The 21,467-nt window shown below is 36.4% G+C and overlaps 1 protein-coding gene across 1 annotated transcript in view; it reads left to right on the top strand.

Moving 5' to 3' along the window:
* The window catches only part of LOC145994750 (uncharacterized), a 28,407-nt gene extending 7,241 nt beyond the window's left edge, over nucleotides 1–21,166 (top strand). Inside the window, exons 3-7 of the mRNA XM_083130971.1 lie at nucleotides 8,600–8,658; nucleotides 12,376–12,532; nucleotides 14,336–14,516; nucleotides 15,044–15,200; nucleotides 16,886–21,166. Coding sequence (XP_082987097.1) covers nucleotides 8,600–8,658; nucleotides 12,376–12,532; nucleotides 14,336–14,516; nucleotides 15,044–15,200; nucleotides 16,886–17,046 — 715 coding nt within the window. The 3' untranslated portion in view covers nucleotides 17,047–21,166. The remainder of the gene's footprint in view (nucleotides 1–8,599; nucleotides 8,659–12,375; nucleotides 12,533–14,335; nucleotides 14,517–15,043; nucleotides 15,201–16,885) is intronic.
* Nucleotides 21,167–21,467: the final 301 nt, after the last annotated feature.

Genomic DNA, 21,467 nt, shown 5'->3' with positions numbered 1-21,467 from the left:
ACTTAACAATCGTGTCATGAAGTCATATTTGCAAAAATGTACTGGGAAGTCAGTTCCAGATGAGAGCACCTTAAGGAAATCTTACCTTCAACCTCTTTATGAAGCTAAAATCTTGCAGATCAGGCAAGTAGTAGCTGACCATCCAGTCTATTTCATACTAGATGAAACCACAGATAGGCAAAATAGGTACGTTTTGAACATTTTAGTAGCAGCTCTCAATAGACATCAAGTGAAACCCATGCTTTTAAAAACTTATTTTCTCTGCAAAACAATTAATGCAAGTGTAATGCAAAGTTTCAATGATGCTTGTCTTGTATTGTGGCTGGAGAGCGTAAAATATGATAGTGTGTGGTTAGTTCTTACACACCAAGCATCTTACATGTTAGCTGCATTTTCTAATCTGAAGAATATGTATCCTAACTTAAAACATGTGACCTGCATTGTTCATGCTTTGCATCGAGTTTGTGAAGCTCTTAAAGATGAATGTACATATTTGAACAAATTTGTTTCTAGCATTAAGAAAATACTGAAAAAGGCTCCTTCTAGAATACAGAAGTACGTAGAAATTACGAAACGTCCATTAGCACCCTCTCCCATCCTCACTAGATGGGGTACACGGTTAAAAGCTGCAGTGTTTATTTGCAATCATTTCCATACAATATCGAAATTTTTAGATGCTTTGCCTAGTGATTCCTCAGCTGTGAAAAAAGCCAAAAAACTTGAACTTAAACAGGATGCAAGATGAACTCTATATTGTACATGGCTTCTCTTTTCTTACTACTGCAATCACAAAACTGGAGGAGCAGTGCCCTGAAAAGGAAGCACAGTGGGCTGTTTTGATGGTTGTGCAACGAGAGCTGCAAGGGGTCGGGAAAGAGAGGTTAGAACAAAGTTCAGCCAAAAACCCTGATGTTCAAGAAGTCGCAACCAACAAGGATGTGGATTACCGGTTGAAAACAAAATACGCACCACTTGTGTCTGTTGACAAACGTTCTTTTTCAACTTACAAGTATCTGCTTAGTGACCGCAGATGTAGCCTCACTCAGAAGAACATAGAAATTTTGAATGTAATCTATTTTAACAGTTTTCTAGATGACTAATTCTAAGCAAGTAAGAAGAAGCATGTTTTCCTTTATGTCGCTTTCTAATGTATCAGAAAATTTTCTTTGCTTAGTTATATTAAACGATTTGAAACCAGAGAATACTCTGTGTATTTATCCAGACAAGTTGAATCATATATGTGTGCACTGCTCACAATAAATTTTACATCTGAAAATTAGCACCTATTTTAGCTATTGCTCACAATAAATTTTACATCTGAAAATTAGCACCTTTATTGGCAAATTTTTGCACCTAAAATTCCTAGCTCTGCTGATAAGTGTCCTAGAAAGTTCTTGAGGGGACTTGTAACAAACGCTAGGCTTATGAGGATACCTGCAAGAATGATCCTGAACGTCGTAGAAACATGTTTTGAGCAGTCTGCAGCAGGATGGTATCAATTAAATCAGCACAAATTGAGAAATTTCAAAGAATTAGCCAAAAATTCTTGAATTATTACTGCAGCGAGGACATAAAGGAAAGGCAATTAGAAGCTTTAAAGAGGAGATATGTAGATTAGTCCAAAATAGACAGCTTAGAAGAACATACGTGGGAGACCCTCAGAAGTTTTAAAAAATTGAAGGAAGGATGCAGCGAAGAGGAGCTGGTTAAACAAGTTGTCCAAACATTGCCTTTGGGAATACAGAGAGCTATAGCAGCGGTTAAGATGAAAGTAGTAGATGATTTGATTGAATATTTAAGAACAGAAGACGTGTTAGGAAAACTCAGAATTCATGGAATGACAGGGAAGGAAGATTCTATGGAAAGAGGCAACATTCAGAACAAATGGACTGTTCCGGAGACATGAATTTGATGTAAGAAGAATAGAAGTAAGAAACTAGAGAACAGGTATAGAAAGAAGAGACATAGGAAGAAATAATGGAAGATACAAAAGAAATAGGGACTGCGGACGAAAGTGAGAGAAATGACGATGGGTATCGAGGAGTTTGGAGAAAGTACAGAGGCAGAAATTATTTCCGAAGATATGGAAGAGGAGGAAATCGGCGATGGAGGAATAGATATGAAAAAACAAACGAAAGGGAATACAGTGAAAATATGCCTGATGAAGAAATAGAAAGAAGAAATGAACTTCCCGACGTGGAAAGAGATGAAGCGATACAATTAGCAAGAAATCAAAGTTGACCGTTCTATGTTCCTCTAAAGGCACAGTTGCCACATGACCTGTTTTCCCGAAAAAACAGGCGACCATTTGTTTCGATGTGCTTCGAGCGCGAACAACTTTTGTTGGATTGGGTTCATCTTGAAACACCCATACAGTCGACTGCTGTTTCCGTTCCGGCTCATATGCATATATCCATGATTCGTCACCTGTTACAATTTATACACGTCTTTTGAAGCACCACGATTGTATTTATTGAGCATTTGTTTGCACCAATTGACGCGAGCGTCTTTTTGAGTTTTTGTCAAATTGTGTGGGATCCAACAAGAACATACCATTCTCACAGCTAAATGATCATGTAATATTTTATATATGCTGGTGGAACTAATGCCTATGGTTGCCTCAATCTCACAGTATATCACATGACGATCTTGCAGTATTAGGTTTTGCACAGCATCAATGTTTTCTTGAACAACAACTGATTTTGGACGACCTTCGCGAATCTCGTCGGTGAGCGAATGGCGGCCACGATTAAATTCGTTATACCAGCGTTTCACAGTGGCAAAGGATGGGGCTTCATCGCCAAATGTGGAAGTAAGTTGATCGATGCACTCTTGTCTTGATAATCCACGTCGAAAATCGTAAAAATTCATCGCACGAAAATGTTCACGAGTTAATTCCATTTTATTGTTGTCGCGCAATCTCCAAGGCAACATAAACACCACAAATGAAGCTATTGACAAAACATTTGAAGTACGTTATGGTCAATAATGCCAGACGATTCCGTGCAAACGTCAAATCGCGCCTAACTTCAATCAGTGTTGCCAAGGCTCAAAATATAAATAGTGACCCTCGTAAAAGTACTTCAGGCTATTTTTTGCCCCAGAAATCTAGCAACGATTCTGCTGTGAAGTGGATTCTCCTATTTACATAATATTAATTAACCCAAGCCATTGAGTGGCAGAATGGACATCAGTTGCAGAGAAACCCTGATGTTACAGAAATAAATCAGTTTTATTTATCCTTCTGCTCAGTGGTGGCGAAAAGGGATCACACACCTTGCGGCGCGGATAGAGAGCTAAATGCCCCTTATATGGTTGGTTTTGTATTGCAGTCATTGAGGAAGCTTTCTTCCATAATGTAAAGAGTATAGAAAATTCCCCTCTATTCTAATTATGTGAAACATTTGTGACAGCCGAGGCGAAATGGTCGGGACATGGATTAAAAGGAATGGACTGTCCTGACTAAATCGGAATGTCTGATAGCCTTGCATCAATGGTTATAGAACTAAAATAGCCCAATATTGCAGACGTCTAAAGTCTTCCTCTGTCCAGAAACAACCTATTCATTTGTGCAAGGACAAAATCGAAATTCATGCAAAATTTGATAAACCGTCAACGTAATTTTTGTAGGTTTTATACGTTCAAATTAAAATTTTTCATGGCTTGAGGGGGCATGGCCCCCCTGCACCCCTTGCATGCATAGCACAGGGGGCACTTTACCTTTACCTGTACATTACATATATTCAAGGATGTCGACAGAAGGTATGTAATCACCAACAGAAGATTTTTTTCTTCATAATTCAAATAAAAATGATCTTGAATGTCCAATTATAATATTGTGAGGTTTTAACTGGAAAGAGTGCTGCTTCCTAGATGAAGGTTAATGAATGATCCTTTTACGCGGCCCAATGACAAATTGATAGGTAGCCTACATATGAACCTTTGCATTTAGTTAATGTCTTGTTTTGAAATACAACGAACTCATAATCTTTGTTCTTTCTGCATTAAACTTTCCCAGCACAGAAACGAGATTTTTCACACAACATATCACTGAAAAATTGTAAAAATAAGGGAATTTGCGCAAAATGAATATCGAAAAATCGATGCAATTGGGAACCGATCACTTACTGAAGTAAATCTTCATCTGGCTAATACAGAAAATATATTTCTGGGTTCAATAGAAATATGCATAACACATCGACTTTTGGGGCTCAAGGCACTTTGTGCTCTCCAGATTCCTCAAGAAGTATCTATATTATACACATAAAAACATATTGTTGTCAATCTTGCCACCCTAAATGTTTAGTATGAAGTAGGCATCTCTGTTTATCATCATTCTATCAAAATAAAACACCCATTACCAAAAACGCTAGGATAAGAAAACCTTGTCATGGATTGAAGTTCTTTTTTCATACCACATGGAAGTAACGTGATTCAACTTACGTGTTTGGTTGTTTTAAGCTATTTGTTCCATTCTGTATGATTTTGTCCTCCCCACCTCGGAAAACATGCACTTTTTTTATAGCCAGATATTGCACTACATGTAGCCACAGAAGTATTAAGTGGATCATTTTTCAAGTTTTAAATAAGAGATAAATTTGACAGGTGTTATTAATCAACATATTTTCTAACGATTTTCCCTTTTTTTTACTCTGTAAACTAATGTAAATAATAAATAAAAAAACAGCGAATGAGCGAAACTTCTTACAGGGCAATTTGCGACACTTTCTAGTATCGACAATATTTATAAGAGAAATGTGCCTGGAGTCAAGACAAGAATATACTTTTTCTTATTGAAGCATTCATATTTTTCTGAACATTTGTGTGTTGAATTTTTTTGGGTGGGCAGAGGAATTTTTGGTTGGACGCTTGCCCACCCGTCGCGCCGTCCCTGTTCTTTCCCCGCCATCAGTCGAATTGTCTGATCGATCATTTTTTTTTTTTTTTGTTTAATCAGGAATAACCCCCATAAAATACATGCTTGTATACTGCATAGAGACAGTTAATGCCGTCAAGTGCACGAGTGACACCTCACGTGTGCCGACCGGGAATTCTGTGTTATTTTTCTTTCCAGAAGTGAAAAATGACCACATTAATTTAAGCAAAGTGTCGATCGGCATTAATACATTAAGTGACTTTTCTTTTATTGGTTTTAGACGCCTGATAAGCTAACTGCTTAATTTTGTGTCACGGGGGGTAAGGCAGAGGTATTCTTTTGGATATCCGAGAGTACATAGTGTTCCTTTCCTATCGTCATTTACTCTCTAGCCTCCCGATGACATGGTCGTCTTGTAATGAAGGGGTTCCGGGTTTGACACCCCTGTGGAGACTAATAATGGTTCGGATCTCACTTTATATCGTATTGTAGATCCAATCTCGATTATCCGAACTTTTGTCGTTTAAGCTATCACGAAAATCACCCCTTGAATGCCACGCTTAAAGGAAGTAACGCTAGAGCATATATGGTTTTTCTCGCATCGTAGTTACCGCCCAATAATTTCTAAATAGGTAAAGGGTAATTTCCCATACATATAGCACCATGCTATCAAGGCACATTTAGGGGATGTGGGTAGGGCCCAACACATTCTCGATCTCAGCCATTTTGGAGATCAGCACCAAACACCGGCCGCCTTCACCCCCCCCCCCTCAGGGTTGCCCCAGGTATCCATTAATTTGAGGTTGAGCCCCGGAGCCGCTTTATGAGGGGACAAGGCCGGAAAAATTCAGACCTTAGATCACCCACCCCTGGAATCGAACGGGTCTCCCGCGATGCAGATAACACCCTACCCGCTTGACAATCTCGGCTCTAAATAGGAACGGTTCTCATCAAAGTCTTTCGTAACCAATCAGAGCACATGCTACTTATATCGAAACAAGTATCGAGGTACAGAATGCTACAGCGTGTTCAAAAGGTGACGCAACCTTATGCTGGTTATTCAGCACCTATAACGAAACAGGAAATCTTAATAATCTTTTGGAGATTTGAGATTATATGGTTATCGCCTCCAGACTTCTTCTTGTGACTCCGTCTACATTACTCATCCGCACAGTATTCCGGAATTGAAAGACAATATTCGTAGCTGTGTTAACATCTCACAGATAACATTGAAAAGGATTTTCAACAACATGGTTCGTCGTGTCTACTTGTGTGAAGAACAAAACGGCAGTCACATCCATCACTTAATGTAAAAAATGTATGAGAAATTATTTTCCATAAGGTTGCGTAACTTTTTGAACACCCTGTATTTTATAGGGGTGTGGAAGACAGATTTTTTTTTGGTCGGGACGGGAAATGTTTGAAATTTGCCGAAGCTCTGGAAATGTAGAATTTGTTTTTGCATTTCTGAAATAAAAAAAAAAACTATTTGCAATGCAGAAAACGTCGAGAATTAACGACTTTTTAAAATGACCGTTCGGTATTTCCCGGCTGCTCGGGGTCCCGAAAAGTTGGGAAGTCATTTCCCGAAGTCCGGATCGGGAAATTCTTCTCCCGGTCCCGACTTTTCGGGATCCCGCACACCCCTACTATTTTGGGTACGACTCATCGCATCTAACACCTTCTTGGTCAATCATCTTATTTCGTCTTGTGATGTAAGCGCGTAATGCAGGTTTAGTTTGTCAAGTTTAAAAAATCTCTTAGCATAAATACACCATATTTAGCCTGACAATAAAAACAAGTACCCTGACGTCAGAAGACGAAATACGGCGCTTGACAAAGAAGCTGTTTGAGTTTGGTTCGATAAGAGAGGCCCTTGCTGTTTTATTTCTATTCTTAGGTAGAGGGAGATAGCGACTGGGAAAGTGAAAACGCGTATTTGTGACTTGCGAGAAAGTAAAGGAGCAACGGCTGAACATTCATATCTGTATTTATTTCGTCGCAATTATACCACAGACAATAAATAATGTATATTTGTTAACAGTGGCGGCGATTAGGGGGGCGAGGGGGTCAGTTGTCCCCCACTTTTCGCCACTTTTGCCCCCGAACTATGCTAAATCTTATATACATAGGGAAATATACTGTCTTTGCCTCCCCCCCCCCCGTTTTGCCACCTTGCCGCCCGGTTTTTCGAACCCAATCGCCGCCAATGTGTACAGCAGTTAGTGGTGTGATAACAATATATGTTGGACAACCAACCGTAAAATATAATATTTTGTGTTGCTCCTAAATTGTAGTTTAGATAAACAAAGAAAAACAGCTACTTATATATGGGTGGAAGTTAGATTTCATGAAATTATTTTGCCATTGTGTTCACATGGTTTTTTTTGTTGTTTTTTTATGGTGTGTCAGATTACATTTAGACTACAATACCGAGAAAATGCATCAACATCACACCTCTTTCGAGTTTCTAATACCCTATATCTTCCTTTGGGAAGGAAATTTTTATCTTTGTTACAGGTAATCGCTAGTCTTATTTCTTTTCGTGCCGTACACACTGCCGCCTTTTGGTAAAATGTGAACTCGTCAAACTTTTCTTTGATCGTGTACGGGTGCGTATACGCTTTTTTGTGGGTGCAATTTCAGATCTTTCTAGATTTTCAATAAGAACGCAGTTCAACGACTTTCAATTGTCGATTTTGTTGAGTCATGAATACTCTCTTTCAATTGGATCGTGTACGGACGGCTTAATGAAGTATTCTTAAATGTTTAGTGTAAAATGTTAATAACTCACCTTGAGAACCTTGTATTATTCTTGGCCGCCCTGATTTGTAGTGGCAGAGTGTAGAGACTTGGATATAAGGAGGGAATTATTATTATTATATTAATTACGCGTTACATTTGTCTTAGGTCTTTAGGGGTTAATTACCACGTATAAAATTCATAAAATAACGATCAATTTTCTAACAATATTGAACAAAAAATGCAAGGTTGCTGTTTTTAGACAGTAATTTCATTCTCAAGAAACTGGCGTCTAAAACTGACATTGTGTTAGAGATAAGAGTATGAACCCGGTTTTTTTCATGGTAAGGTTGTATAGTGAGTGCCAGTGGCACCTTCCCCCTCCCCCTTTTTGGGACCCAATCGACGCCACTGGTGGGTGCATCTTTTCGGCGCCCGAAAGAAAGCAAGCCGCCATGTTTGAGTGCCCATCATGATCTGTTCCGGCCCTAATCGTATAGGTTTTTACAACGTTCAAGCAGCGTACCAGATTAGTACCTCCTCGCTCTTGTGCAAGAAAATCTTAGCAGAGAAATGTTATTACCAATTAACGAATCCCATAAGAGCTGACCACACCCAATTAATTTTCTCGAAAATTATTTCGTTGAAGGAGCATTTGCATTTGGTGTGAAATTTACGCTGACTCAAGGCTTGGAAATGTGGTGTTGAGGGAGCGACCAACTCCTTTCGTCGAAGTCTCCTTCTGCCCTCGCCAGACGCCGTCTGATACCCATTACTCCCCCTCCCTCCTTTCAACCAACTCCGACAGGGGCGGGGAGGGAATCTGAGGGACGGAAAGTCTGGCACTCATCCAGCAAGTCTACGTCTGAATTTGATAAGGTTTACCCTTTCCCCCCATCTGTCTTTTTTCTCCCCACTATGTGATAGATGATGATTTATGTATTTCTGTCATTATTAATTGGAGTTATTTTTCTATTACAGCAAGCAGGCTATATTCGATGGGAAGAAGGCCATAAGGGGAGGCATTCCTTTTGTATTTCGTAAGTATATGTTTTATCATTATTTTAAATATTCTTTAGTTTGGTGCACTGCGTAGAAAATCGAGCGTGGCCGACCTGCACTCGAATCCCGGTATGGCATACTGCATCGTTACTCTGCCAACTATTTATAGTCAGTTTTCATACCGGTTTTCGTTTTTTTTCCCGCTGTTTCAATTTTTATATAATTTATATAGATCATAATTTGCATTCGTCGTTACAATTTTCATTTTGTTCTTTTAATGGAATGCGCTAATATTTGATATTGCTCTTGTTATTTGTATTCAATTACTGTCTGAATTTTTCCGGCCTTCTCCCCTCATAAAGCGGCTTCGGGGCTCACCCAGCCTCAAATCAATGGGTACCTGGGGCCGACCTTTGAGGTGGGGTTTACGGCGGCCGGAGCGTGGTGCTGATCACACCACCTCCAAAATGGCTGAGATTGAGAATGTTTTGGGCCCTGCCCACATCCCCTTAATGTGCCTTCATGGCACAGCTCTAAATGCACGGAGAACTTTGCCTTTATTTTTGCAATTAATGGTTATAGTCAGCCCAGTGTGACAAACACAAAATACGTCCGTGATTACAATGATAACTATAGTTCCTACTGGTATTATAGTTCGGGTGCCAAATGCCTAAAAGTGGCATAACCTCGTTTTGAGGTATAAATAAAATGTTTTGACTGTTTTTGAAAGCTTATGTTATCTACATTTCAGATCAAATTAATGCCACTTTGTCAACCTGGAGCAATTTGAGTAATTCAAGATGGCGTCCAATATAGTGGACTTTCCAGTTAATGACCTATATCTCAGTAACCAATGGTCGTAAACAGAATTTTTTTCGTCTTGATCCACATTAGATGGACTATGAAAAAAGATTCTGTTTAGTTTTCCGCTAATGTCGGTAGTGTAACCATAATTTAAAAAATAATCCTTAAAATATGTAATTTTTCTAGTACTTTCGGAAGTTTTAGCCTTGTAACTTTTGAATGAATTAAATGACAGGAAATTGTTTTGAATAAAAGTGGTAGCCCAATTCATAACCTTTACAACAATATAAGACTTAATGCATTTGAATGAAATATACACTAAAATATGTCCCAAAATGGAGGATAGTGCCAAAATAGTGCATCTTTATCACAGGCCAGCGGCTAAGTCCCGAATCATTGACTTTTGATAAAAGCCAGAAACTTTGTAGGATTAATTGTTCTATCAATAAAGATATTTTCAATCGAATGGCCAATCGATATCTGCGCTCCGATGGCCGCCATCTTGAAAATAATCCACCATATTGGATATTATTTGATTTGATATATCTCAGGAACGGTGTCCCCTATCAATTTGAAAAATAAGATATAGAAGTTTTGCAGAAAAACTACAAACCATTTTATGAGAATAACTGCGAGTTGAAAGTCTTAGTAATTCTATTTTCTATTTTGTAAGATTACGAAGTGTTTGTTAGAAGTCTTTAGATGAACTGAATCCCTACTTTTTTAGATTTATAAATTTGCCTTAAAAAAACCTTTTAAGAGAAATACAATTTACAAACAAGTCAACTTAATTCCTGAAAAATACGAGTCATTGAAATTTATGCAGTATTGTATTATTTGAAAGAAGAGCACATCTTATTGTAATTCATGATACAAAACTAGTGAAAACTCTCCACCAAATTGTTTTGATATGAATTACTTTTTGGATCTTTTTCCTTCTATGATCAGGTCTTCATAGTCTTCACATTTAGGTAATGTACAGGGTGTCCACATGAAACATCCCAGATTTTAAATTACAATAGCGAGGAAACTCTTCGACATAGACCCTTGCTGTTTGTGGCATTATGTAAAGCAACTAATTTTTTTCACTTCTACTCGACTTCTTTCGTATCCCTAAAAATGTGTAGCCGATACCCAATCTTGACTCACGTGTGCACTAGCATGTCAGGGGTGATGGTTTTTGGCATTTTCAATCCTGCTGCGGAGATCCGAAGTCACATACAGTCTCCTAATATGTATGTGTGTTGGAACCCACAGTGTGACAAACAATTTTTTAAAGATGCCAGATACCTAGTACATGAGTTATATGCATGGAATGCATTGCCTGCAAATATCGCTAGTGTAAACAACCCATTAAATTTCAAAGGTAAAATAAAATATCTACTGTTAATGGAACAATGGCAGAGTCAGGGCACATACTGAAGGTATCAAGTCACTCACTATAAGGAATTGTATTATTATTACTATTGTCTTTTGTATTTCTAGTTACTTTTTTGTATCCAACTAATTCCTTTGTATTTTTTCTTTCTTCGTTTTTTTTTTTTTTTACCTTACTGCTCCATAAGTTTATATCATCTCGTATGTATTATCATATTGACAAGGGTTAGGTGGCAGAGCAGCCCTTGGCTGAACCTCGCCCGCTGAATGAAGACAATTTATTATTATTATCTGAAATTTTATTTTGACCAGTGATTTCACGTATATATTTTTTGTAAAACATCTTAAATTTATACTTGTTAGAATATCTTCCTATTGACTGGAAATTGGGTGCTTGCAGACAAAGCCTACTGTCAGAACAACTGAACCTCCACACTATTTCAGTCTCATATTTTCAACTAGAGGTGGATTCAAGTTCTATTTTTTTTATTTTTGCCATAACTTTGTATTAGTAATATTTTTGCATGTATAACAAGTGCAGCATGCTTAATTTTTATATTAAGGCTCAGCTGGACCTTTGGCTGACACAAGGACAATTATTTTCGAATTTTCCTCCCCTTTTGAAAAACTGCTATGACATTCCAAAATCTGAAAAATTACATCTGCTTAGAATTCCTTCCAGAGCAGTCATGTGATTCTTCATGTGTTTTGCTTTCGCTGTTGTGTAGATATTATCAGCAGTTTAATAGACTTACGTAATCCCAAAACTATTGAGAATATCTAGGCAACAGAGAAATCAAACCGCATGAAAATTCACATGAATGGTCTAGAACAGTGATTTCCAGGGTGCCGCAGCTGGCTTACAGAGACACCACGAAATGTTCAAATATTTTCACTGAAATGATACTTACTTGTTAGTCTATATATGGTTTTAGAATTATAAATTCAATCAATGGTATGATTGTTCCAAATATGTGCTTATTTAGTAGTTTTTACATGTAACATGATTCTGAATTTGAAATATGTGTATTTCTTAACTTAAGGCAAGCAACCTAACCAACCACACCAACTGAGCATTGCAAGTGTTTGAAAGGCCTACATTCTGACTTGGGCTCGCAGAGAAATCTTGAAACACTGAGGGTGCCATGAAACGAAAGTTTGGGAACTCCTGGTCTAGAAGCAGATGTAATTTTTCTGATTTTGGAATATAGTGGTTTTCAAAAGGAGAGGGAAATTAGGAAAAAAGCTGCCCTCACATCGGCCAAAGGTCCAGCCAAGCCTTAAGGTGTATATAATATTGATCAGTGATATTATTTCTTACATGATTGCGATTGCATATTACTGCGTATGTAATCACGAAGCTTCATATTTTCAAACAAGTATGCTTGCATCTGTACTATTTTGGATGGCTGGTATTAAATAATAATGTGTCATGTTAATTGAAATTCAGTGTTGACACTTCTTTATAATTAAACAACAGTTTTTAGTCTGGAGAAATGGCATTTATGTTTTTGTAATACTTACTTTTGGTAGAATTATCATTTACCAATTGGTTTGTTCTTTATATATTTCAGCCCAGTTTGGTCAATGGAGTTTTGGTCCTCAGCATGGCTTTGCTCGCATTATACGCTGGAACCTGGAGAAGCCTCCAGAGAGGCTTCCAAGTGGAGATGTGGAGGCCATTTTCTCTCTCATGGATAATGAGTTCACACGCTCCATGTGGAACTACCCGTAGGTTTTATTTTAAAACATTTGATTCATGTTGCTAAGTATTTTTACAAAGGAAGATTATTTCAACTTTCTAAGCACATTCAAAAAGAAATAAGTTGCAGGTGTAACTTCGTACCTACTTTCAAGTTCCTTGAGAATATATTTAGAATTTTTTTTGGTTCTGCAATAGTATGTGTTTGAAATATTTATTTATTATTTATACTCTAAGATAAACCCCCATTCGTTTCTCTATGGTAATGTGAATTAAAACTGTAAAAACTTTATGGTGATTTGTAGTATCCAAGTTGATGAATGGAACTGATATTGTTTTATATTTTGTTCACATTTATTTTCATCCCGAACTTCACACAGTGACCATTTAAGTCTTCTAACTTACTGCTCTCTGTCCTTTTGTCTTCTAACAAGGTTGTGCCATCTGCAAGTATTTTACATTGTATTCTTCTTCCTCCTATTATTACCTTCCCTCATTCTGGAAACAGTTTTGATTTTTCATCATCTACCATCTGTATTGTTTTCCATTTCTTTTTTACAAAGTCCACACTGTTTGCTTCATGAATAAGTACAGTCTGATGCTTCCATTGGAATGAAAAGTACTTTACAGTGACGAGGCTAATGTTTATGTTCATGGGGAAGTTAGTAAATAGAATATGCAGTACTTGTCATCTGATAACTCACACTGGACAGATCCTAGTCATTTGGTTGGTGCTGGTAGCTGAATGGAGTGTGTGGAACACGTTTGGTTGGTCCATTTTTAATCAGCTGAACCTTAAATGCTGAGGGCTACTTGGATTTGTTAAGTGAACAGGTTTCTTCATCCTTGCTTAGGGAATACCGTACTTTTTCCAGAGTTTTTCAACAGGACGGAGTGCCACCACACATGGGAACATTGTGAGATAGTTTCTGTCCAAAGAGGGTTATCAGATGACAAGTGTCGCATATTCTGCTTATGAACTTCCCCATGAACATAAATATTAGTCTCGTCACTGTGAAGGTTTTTTCTCCAATGGAAGCATCACACTGTACTTGTTCGAGACAACCATTCATAATCCTCCACTCTTCGGGGATGTATCTGATTAAAATTATGTGCAATGGTACTTGAACTTCTCACCCTAGACATCAGTATGATCTCAATGTGTTACTGATGCGTTGGAGGCATTTTGATGCTTTTTTTCTGACACCTCAAAAAGGAAGAAATGGGTACAAGCATTCATTCATAATTTTTTACTGGTTAGAGTTGTGTCAAAAAAAAAAAAAAAAAAACCTTCACCACTAAATTTCTCATGAAAGCCTGATTTGATATATCACCCCTTCCCATTTAAAATTTTTGAGTTGAATTCAATATGGTGGACCTCGGCTTGCCACACCCAACTGTGGTTCCTCCTGGACCTAACTTGTTTCTATCATGACCAATTGTACCTTTTCATTTTATAGTGTTTTGGGACTTTTAACTCAACCCTGTACATTTATTTGTGTGTCAAGTAGTTAATTTTAACCATGTGCTGTGAAGTTAAACATATCATTTTCTGTCTTTTTATACATTTCCCCCCCTCTCTCTCTTGTGGCCCTCTATTACTAGGTTAACATGATTGATTGAGTTTGTTTTTATGCCCACTTTAAGCACAAAAAGGCTAATCAGGACTGGACCTACAGTTTGAAGTAGGATCCAAAGTACTATGTGTGCTTACACTGAGTTGGGACCTCTTGATTGCAAGACCACTATGCCGTCAAGGAAGCCCGGATGCAATAGTAGTTGAATTTTCATTCTTTTCACTGCTGATGACTAACAACTTTCTTCTCTTTCAGTTTTCGTCTCACATACCGTTTGATCTTGAGAGAAAAAGAGTTGCATTTCAACATTGGAATTTATAATCCAAGCAAGGATCTAACTTTCAGTTTCAACTTGCTTCTGCACACATATTTCAAAGTGCCGGATGTTCGACGTTGTCAGATTACTGGTCTTCATGGTTGTGCATTTGTTGATAAGGTATTTTCTGTTTTTTATATTGTATATACATTTTGCAAATTGCTGTGCATACTACTTTAGTCTTGCATATTTATATTATAGCCTTTGTTGAAAGTGTATTGTATATTAACATTTTTTTTTGTTGGCTAACATGTTTTCATGTTTTAAAATTTAGAAATTGAAGACTTCAATTGTTTTTAATTGCAGCAGAGTTCCCTTGTACCTCGATATCTTATAAAACTTGAAACAGTTGGAGAAATCAACCTACAAGTGAAAAAGTCATGGAATAAAGTCAGAAAATTTGTAAAGTAACCAAAAAACATTTAAAAAGAAAGAAATGTTTTTATTTTTACACTTGCCAAGTATTTGAGAGTGTACCGTGGCACTTTCATACTATGAAAGTAGTTCTGTACAGTAGGAGATTTTTTTTTGTTCAAGGACATCTTAACCCCCACCCCCTTATGTTTACCACTGATAATAACCTTCAAATGTTGTGTGCTAACTAGCCACTGTGCTTGTTGATGGTTTTGTAAATTTACCTATTACAGACTCGAGATGGAGCCATGTTCCAGGAGGGTCGAGATGTAGTTACTATATCAGAATGGACTGATCGTATTTACCAAAATACTCCACAGGAACACATAATTACCAATGTAGTATCGGGCAGAAAAATGAGGATACAGAAGTACAACTTCCCAGATACAGGTAAGTAATAGTTTATTGCATGTAGGGATAAGTTCGGAACGTCACTAATATCCTTGTCTTGAATTTATTACCGATGAGTATGGCTGAGTACAAAACCAATGTTCTACAGAGCTTGAAACCCTAGTAAAACTGTTACAGGAAGAGACTCAAACAGCAGTACAAGACTTCGTAGTTGGAAATAGATAAATAGATAAATAAAACAACTTATTACACTTAAGGCTAGACTGGACTTTTGGCAGCCGAAAGGGCATTTTTCTCTCCATTCGAAAAACCGCTGCGATATTCCAAAATATGAAAAATTACATACGCTTAGAATTCCTTCTAGAACATTGACGTGAATTTTCGTGTAATTTGCTTTCGCTGTTATCTAGATATTATCAATAGTTTAATAGACTTACGTAAATGCAAAACTATTGAGAATGTCTACATAACAGCGAAATCAAATTACACGAAAATTCACGTCAATGTTCTAGAAGGAATTCTAAGCGTATGTAATTTTTCATATTTTGGAATATCACAGCGATTTTCGAATGAAGAGGAAAATTTGAAAGAAAATCACCCTTATGGCTGCGAAAGATACAGTCCAGCCTTCACTGGCATTCCAACCACTCTGACACTTCTTACAACCAACTGAACAAAGTGTCAGTCACACCTTACAGGCTTCTACATAACCAACCAATCCCTTATACAGTATTCACTTTCCTTCCTTATTGGAAACCCCTTTCAAATTCAGTATTCCTTACACTTTTTTCCTGCTCTTTTATACAACATGGTTATACATTAAAGGTTCCTTGTGACTTCAGTTGAAAAAGGATTTTCATGCAGTAAAATTATAATTTTACTCTCCTTCAAATATTATTATAATTAATTTTTTTTTAACAAATTTTGCGTGAGTCGATCTCTCTGAGACTACCTGTTGGTAGCAGATAGGTACCATGAAAGAATAACATATGCATGTCTCAAATGGAACAAGAAGTACAAAACCCAAGTCTCCCATGGGGCAGTTGAGACACCCTACTGATTAGACTACCTCAGATTTGTGAATGAATGAATGAATGAATGAATGAATGAATGAATGAATGAATGAATATACATTTAAAATAAACCGTCAAAATTATACAAAAGTACCTCCCTGGTGAAGAGACAAGAGGTTCATATCCCACTTTAAGCTATAAGTCCAGTCCTGATTTGCCTTTCTGTGCATAAAGTGGACTTAAAACCACAACTCAAACTGAAATTATACGAAAAACACTGTACCCATTTTGCCTGTTTCATGTAGTTGCAAGCTGTGAATTTCATTTTCTGACGTGTCTAGGATATAGAGGTTGTATCACTCGCACACCACAGACAATGAAAGCAGAAGGTCTTCAAGTTGATAGCTTCTAAGTGAAACAGGCATCACAAACAGGGCCTTTCGTGTTTGTACTATGTTTTCTGCACAACATCATGAAACTGTTATATGGTTTAATCTGTTACAAATTCAACATGTTAAGGCAATGAGTTGCTCGGAAATGAGTATACAAGTTTTGAAAAAATGTAAGTTAAAAAGCAAAGTGTAACCTCCTCTTTGCATGTTACATCATCCTCACCCAGCTCTTAACCCACGTAAACCTTATGTCCTTATGAAGGAGGTTATGTTGCTAAAAAGAGAAACAACAGAGTTTCATGATTTTGGTACTTTCCAGTTGTTTGGAACCCTTGGGTGGAAAAAGCCAAAGAAATAGCAGACTTTGGTGACGACGAGTACCCCAACATGGTTTGCGTTGAGTCAGGCCACGTTTCCAGTCCAGTAGTTCTCCTTCCTGGCACTGCTTTCGAGGCAAGTCAGATCCTGCAGGTTATGTGAGCGGAGGGGACACGGCTAAGCTCAAGGGGAATGATAGGAGTTGGGAGGGTGAATCAAGAACCAAGGAACGAAGCTGGATTTCTGCCTATGTTACAAGAAGGCACCAGGTGGCCGCTGGCAAATCCTGCAGGATACGGATGGCTGACTCTAAATAATATGTACAGTGAGATGTTTGAAGCTTCTCGGATTCTGTTCGAACGTGGACAGGTAAGTGTTAATCTGCAGGCAAAGAACAGCTCGGAGACAAGTTCCCAGTGTTCGTCGCCTTGCAGTCAGCAGTCATCCTGCAGTATTTGTTCACTTCATCTGTAATGTAGGTTTTATTGCTGTTGTCAATGATTGCCAGAAGAAAAATATGTTGTTTTTAAAAATCATATTTGTTGAGATTATGCTCATTGACCATAGGGGACTTAGCATTTGTAAGTAAAAGTGCAGTTGTGTAAGTTTGTTCTTCCATAAGTCCAAATAGATATAAGTTGGAGATACTTAGGTGTCGTTTCTTTTCAAGAGCGATTCTTAGTGTTGTTTCGATGATGTAGTTTATTTAGTGTCATTCTCCTCTGGCAGTTTTTGGGTCGCATAACGTGCAGTTCTGGTCATGGTAAGAAGTAGTGATGGTGTTGAGTTTAGCCAGAAGTTTAAATTGAAGTACATGTGACAATTATAAACAAAGGGATATATGATGACTGAGCACAATTTTATTATGTGTGTGAACTTATGAACAGTATTTACATTTCTTTCATCTGATTATAGTAGTTCATAACTAGCACTGGTTGACTTTTCACAATACTTAATACTATAACTATTGGCTTTTATATTTTTTACATTACTAGTCACTGTGCAGGCATTAACTTTTGTCACTGTCGAATTTTTGGTTGAATTTAGTAGACGTGAAAAAAAATACATATATAAATATAGAACACAAACACATCTAAAAATAGGATTGTATTCAATATTTCATGCACAGTGTCATAGAAAAAATAGTATTTGCTAGCATCCTGTGTATGTATTTGTTGGCTAGGACATTTTTTTACAATGATTAGATGCTTGTCTTTATGGCATGCTCTGTTGCTTGTACTGACCCATAGATAGTAGAAAATATATTTGCTGTAAAGGTGAATTTTTAGTAGGATTGAGAAACATGTAAATACTAATGGCTCTCTATGTATTCAGTGGTCATTTTCCAAACTATGTATCATTCCTGAAGTGGTGCTGTTTTTGCACACCAACAATTTACTTGTTATTCTTATGTGTGGCATGATCATAGTACATGGCTGTAATAGAACATTTTTTATGATAATTAGAGAAATAGTGATAAAAAAGCATCAGTGTAAGTGTTATAAGGTTGATAAAACATTTGTGCTAATATAAATTACAGTTCTTAATATGTTCCTTTTTCAAAAGTACTGCTCATCTGAGTTTAATCATGGTGTTATTTCTGGTTTTAAAAGATGTACATCCCAGAATTATGTCATATTGTACATACATGTATGTCATCTTTAACTTGGTATTGTGATAGTTTAGGCCTTTAGGAACTTACTTGTTGAATGTTGCATATTAAGGAGCATCCTTACATTTATATTAGTAGTTTTTGTGCCTAGTGCTGTCTCCTGTAGGTGAAATTACATCAGTATAATTTTGTCGTATATTGTGTACTGTTTTGTGAATGGTATAGCAAGTGGATATTAATGTGTTAATGCAAAAATGTATTTTGTGAATTGAATCTTACAGTAAGGATCTTACAAAGTGGCTTCATAAATTTTCCTTTCCTTCTGCTTTTGTGAGGATGCTACATTTCAGTTTGCATATTTCTAACTCCTGTGGCATTTTATATTTGAATTTGGTGTTATAATCTACACTTAAGCCATAATGTCCAACCAACAGAATCTCTGGGTAGCCACTTTCTCCAGAGAGTACTACTAGTGGGTCAAGATAGTGTAATTTTGACCAAGAAAGAAATTTGCATTACACTTTCCTATGAGACACCTCATCTGATATATAAGATAATGTTAATTTGTATATTATTTCAGCTATCTAACAGTAGCAATGAAGTGATTTGAACAAATATAATCTTAGAACTATAAAATTTCTGTCTATGCATACCAGAAATTTTATCCTTGGATAAATGCGTAAGTCATAATTTTAATGATATTCATATATGGTTTAAATTATGCATTATTAGAAAACAAATATCTGATGAAATTTCCTCATATACTGTGTGAATATGGTTCTCCTGGTAATGTTATTCCTTTTGTCATCATCATTGCATCTGAAAGTATATTTTTTATGTATTCCATCCAAATTTAAAAAGAACAGTGGAGCAATTCTCTTTTTGCATCAAAATTTGATCCCCAAAGAGTTCACTTTTCTTTGCATTTACTGAATTTTTAGCATTGCTAAGCATTTACATTTTGTACAGGTGTATCCAGTTTATATATTTGAAGAGACAGCTGTTATAACTAACTTTGTTTGATTGGTGTTTTTTCTAGTTGAAATTCTGCTACATCTAAGGAAACCTTCTCCGACTACATTTTGTTTTGTAGTCCCTAATTGTAATTACATATATTTTCTAAATGTTGCTTCTCACATGTCATGCATGTAAGACATGCATGAAGAGTTAACATATTTTTTATAAACTTTTAATGATTTCTGTTGTATGTTTTAAAAAGTAGTTACTCTTTGATAAAGTTCAGTCTCCTGATATATTTTCTTTTTTTTTGTGAGATGTAGTTTACCAAGATTTATAAATATATATATATATAGAAATATATAATTATATATATAGGTATATAGTATTATTAAATGTAAATGTATTTGTGTGAACAAAGTCTTCGTTTCACATGAGATGTTAAATAGATGAAAGTATTCATGATGCTAATTACATGAGTGGCCTACTTTTTTGGACTGTGTATGCAAAGGACTTTTTGACAATAGCATGTACCCATGTAGTTACCTAGTGTTATGTACATTCTGGTGAAAAATTTGCTGCTGCCAAAATCTTAGTAATTATAAGGAAAAATATATTAGCATGTATGTCAAGGTGCTGATTCAAGTTCAGCATGCTCCTGTCAGAATTGGGAAATGCAAAAATCAAGTATTTCTAAACTAACAACCATTAACACAAGAACCTAATGTATGCCTGATGAAGTATAATTCAGTTACTTGTGGGGCAGGCATAGTAAAATTGTTAAATTTTGGCCCTCCAAATATAGGGGCTTTATTGAAGGTAGAATCTTTTCAGTGCCACTTCATACAAAAGTTGACTATACCATTTTAAATGTTTTTCTGTTATTTTCAGTAATGTACATTTTGCTCAATTTACTAGGCCTCCAGTATGTCTCTTCATTACAGTGTAATAGTGATATGTTCTTCAGCATGTAGCGTTTGATCACTTTTACTGACATAGAAACTGTAGCTTTTTCTCTATTCTGTTATTATTTTTTGTGTTGTCTTAACCGATGTTCCTTTAATTCTCCTGAAAATGACCCAGTAGTTTGGTTGGAAATGATTTGTAACACTGTTACTATTGGATTGTATGAAATAAAATTACTGTTTAAATTTTTAAGCTATTTGTGTTTGTATTGTGGAAGTTTATTTTGAGTACATAGAAAAAAATGAATTGCATTATGCCAATTATTGTAACTATTTCCTTTATTATTTTTTTTGTTTGTTTGCTTCTTTATAACCATCTAGAAGGACCACAACGTGACCAGATACTTTATATAGAAATGAATAACACAAAATTCTTTGTATTGCTTCAACTTGAATTCCTTCTGTATTGATAAAAGTCTTGAAGTGTTATTGTATAATATTGTAGGAATGGGACCAATTAGACAGTGTCCATTAGCAAGTAACGGCTTACAAGTTTATGGTAAAATTACCAATAATTGTACTGATATGAAATAAAACTCAAAGCACAACAGACCTGTGAGGTCTAAACCTAACCAGGCAGCTTTTCTTTGGGTGATATGTGGTCTTATTGCTGTTATAGGGTGTGGGATCCTTATGAACGTAAAAGTAAAATCATGTACTTCATACTTTTACAAATTACATTTCTACATGCAGTTTCTTCTCCATGACAGAACTAATTGATTCTGTACTACTATTATGGTTGAAAATATTCAGAATCTGAACTAAATAGAATTTCTATTTTATTTTTGGATCAGTAAATCCTTGAGTGATAAAATCTCTATGTTTTGTATATTATTGCAGTAAATTCTGGTCTCAGAAACCAGAAAACAGCGGGAACGCATAACCCAATGAAAAGCTGCTTGGCAGGCTTTGGCTCTCAAAGGGCTCTCGCTCCACAGAGTTTAGTTTAGTGTCAGCAAATTGATTTAGTAGTTTAAAAAAATCCTGTTGGTTTACTTCTCTAATATTCCATAATCCCTCCAGATAATATTGTTGAGATTCATACAACA

This window comes from Lepisma saccharinum, chromosome 11 (assembly GCF_977018435.1).
Source record: "Lepisma saccharinum chromosome 11, izLepSacc3.1, whole genome shotgun sequence".
In the NCBI taxonomy this organism is placed as follows: Eukaryota; Metazoa; Arthropoda; class Insecta; order Zygentoma; family Lepismatidae; genus Lepisma; species Lepisma saccharinum.
The sequence above is the reverse complement of the archived record's forward strand: the minus strand, read 5'-3'. Positions and strand labels throughout refer to the sequence as shown.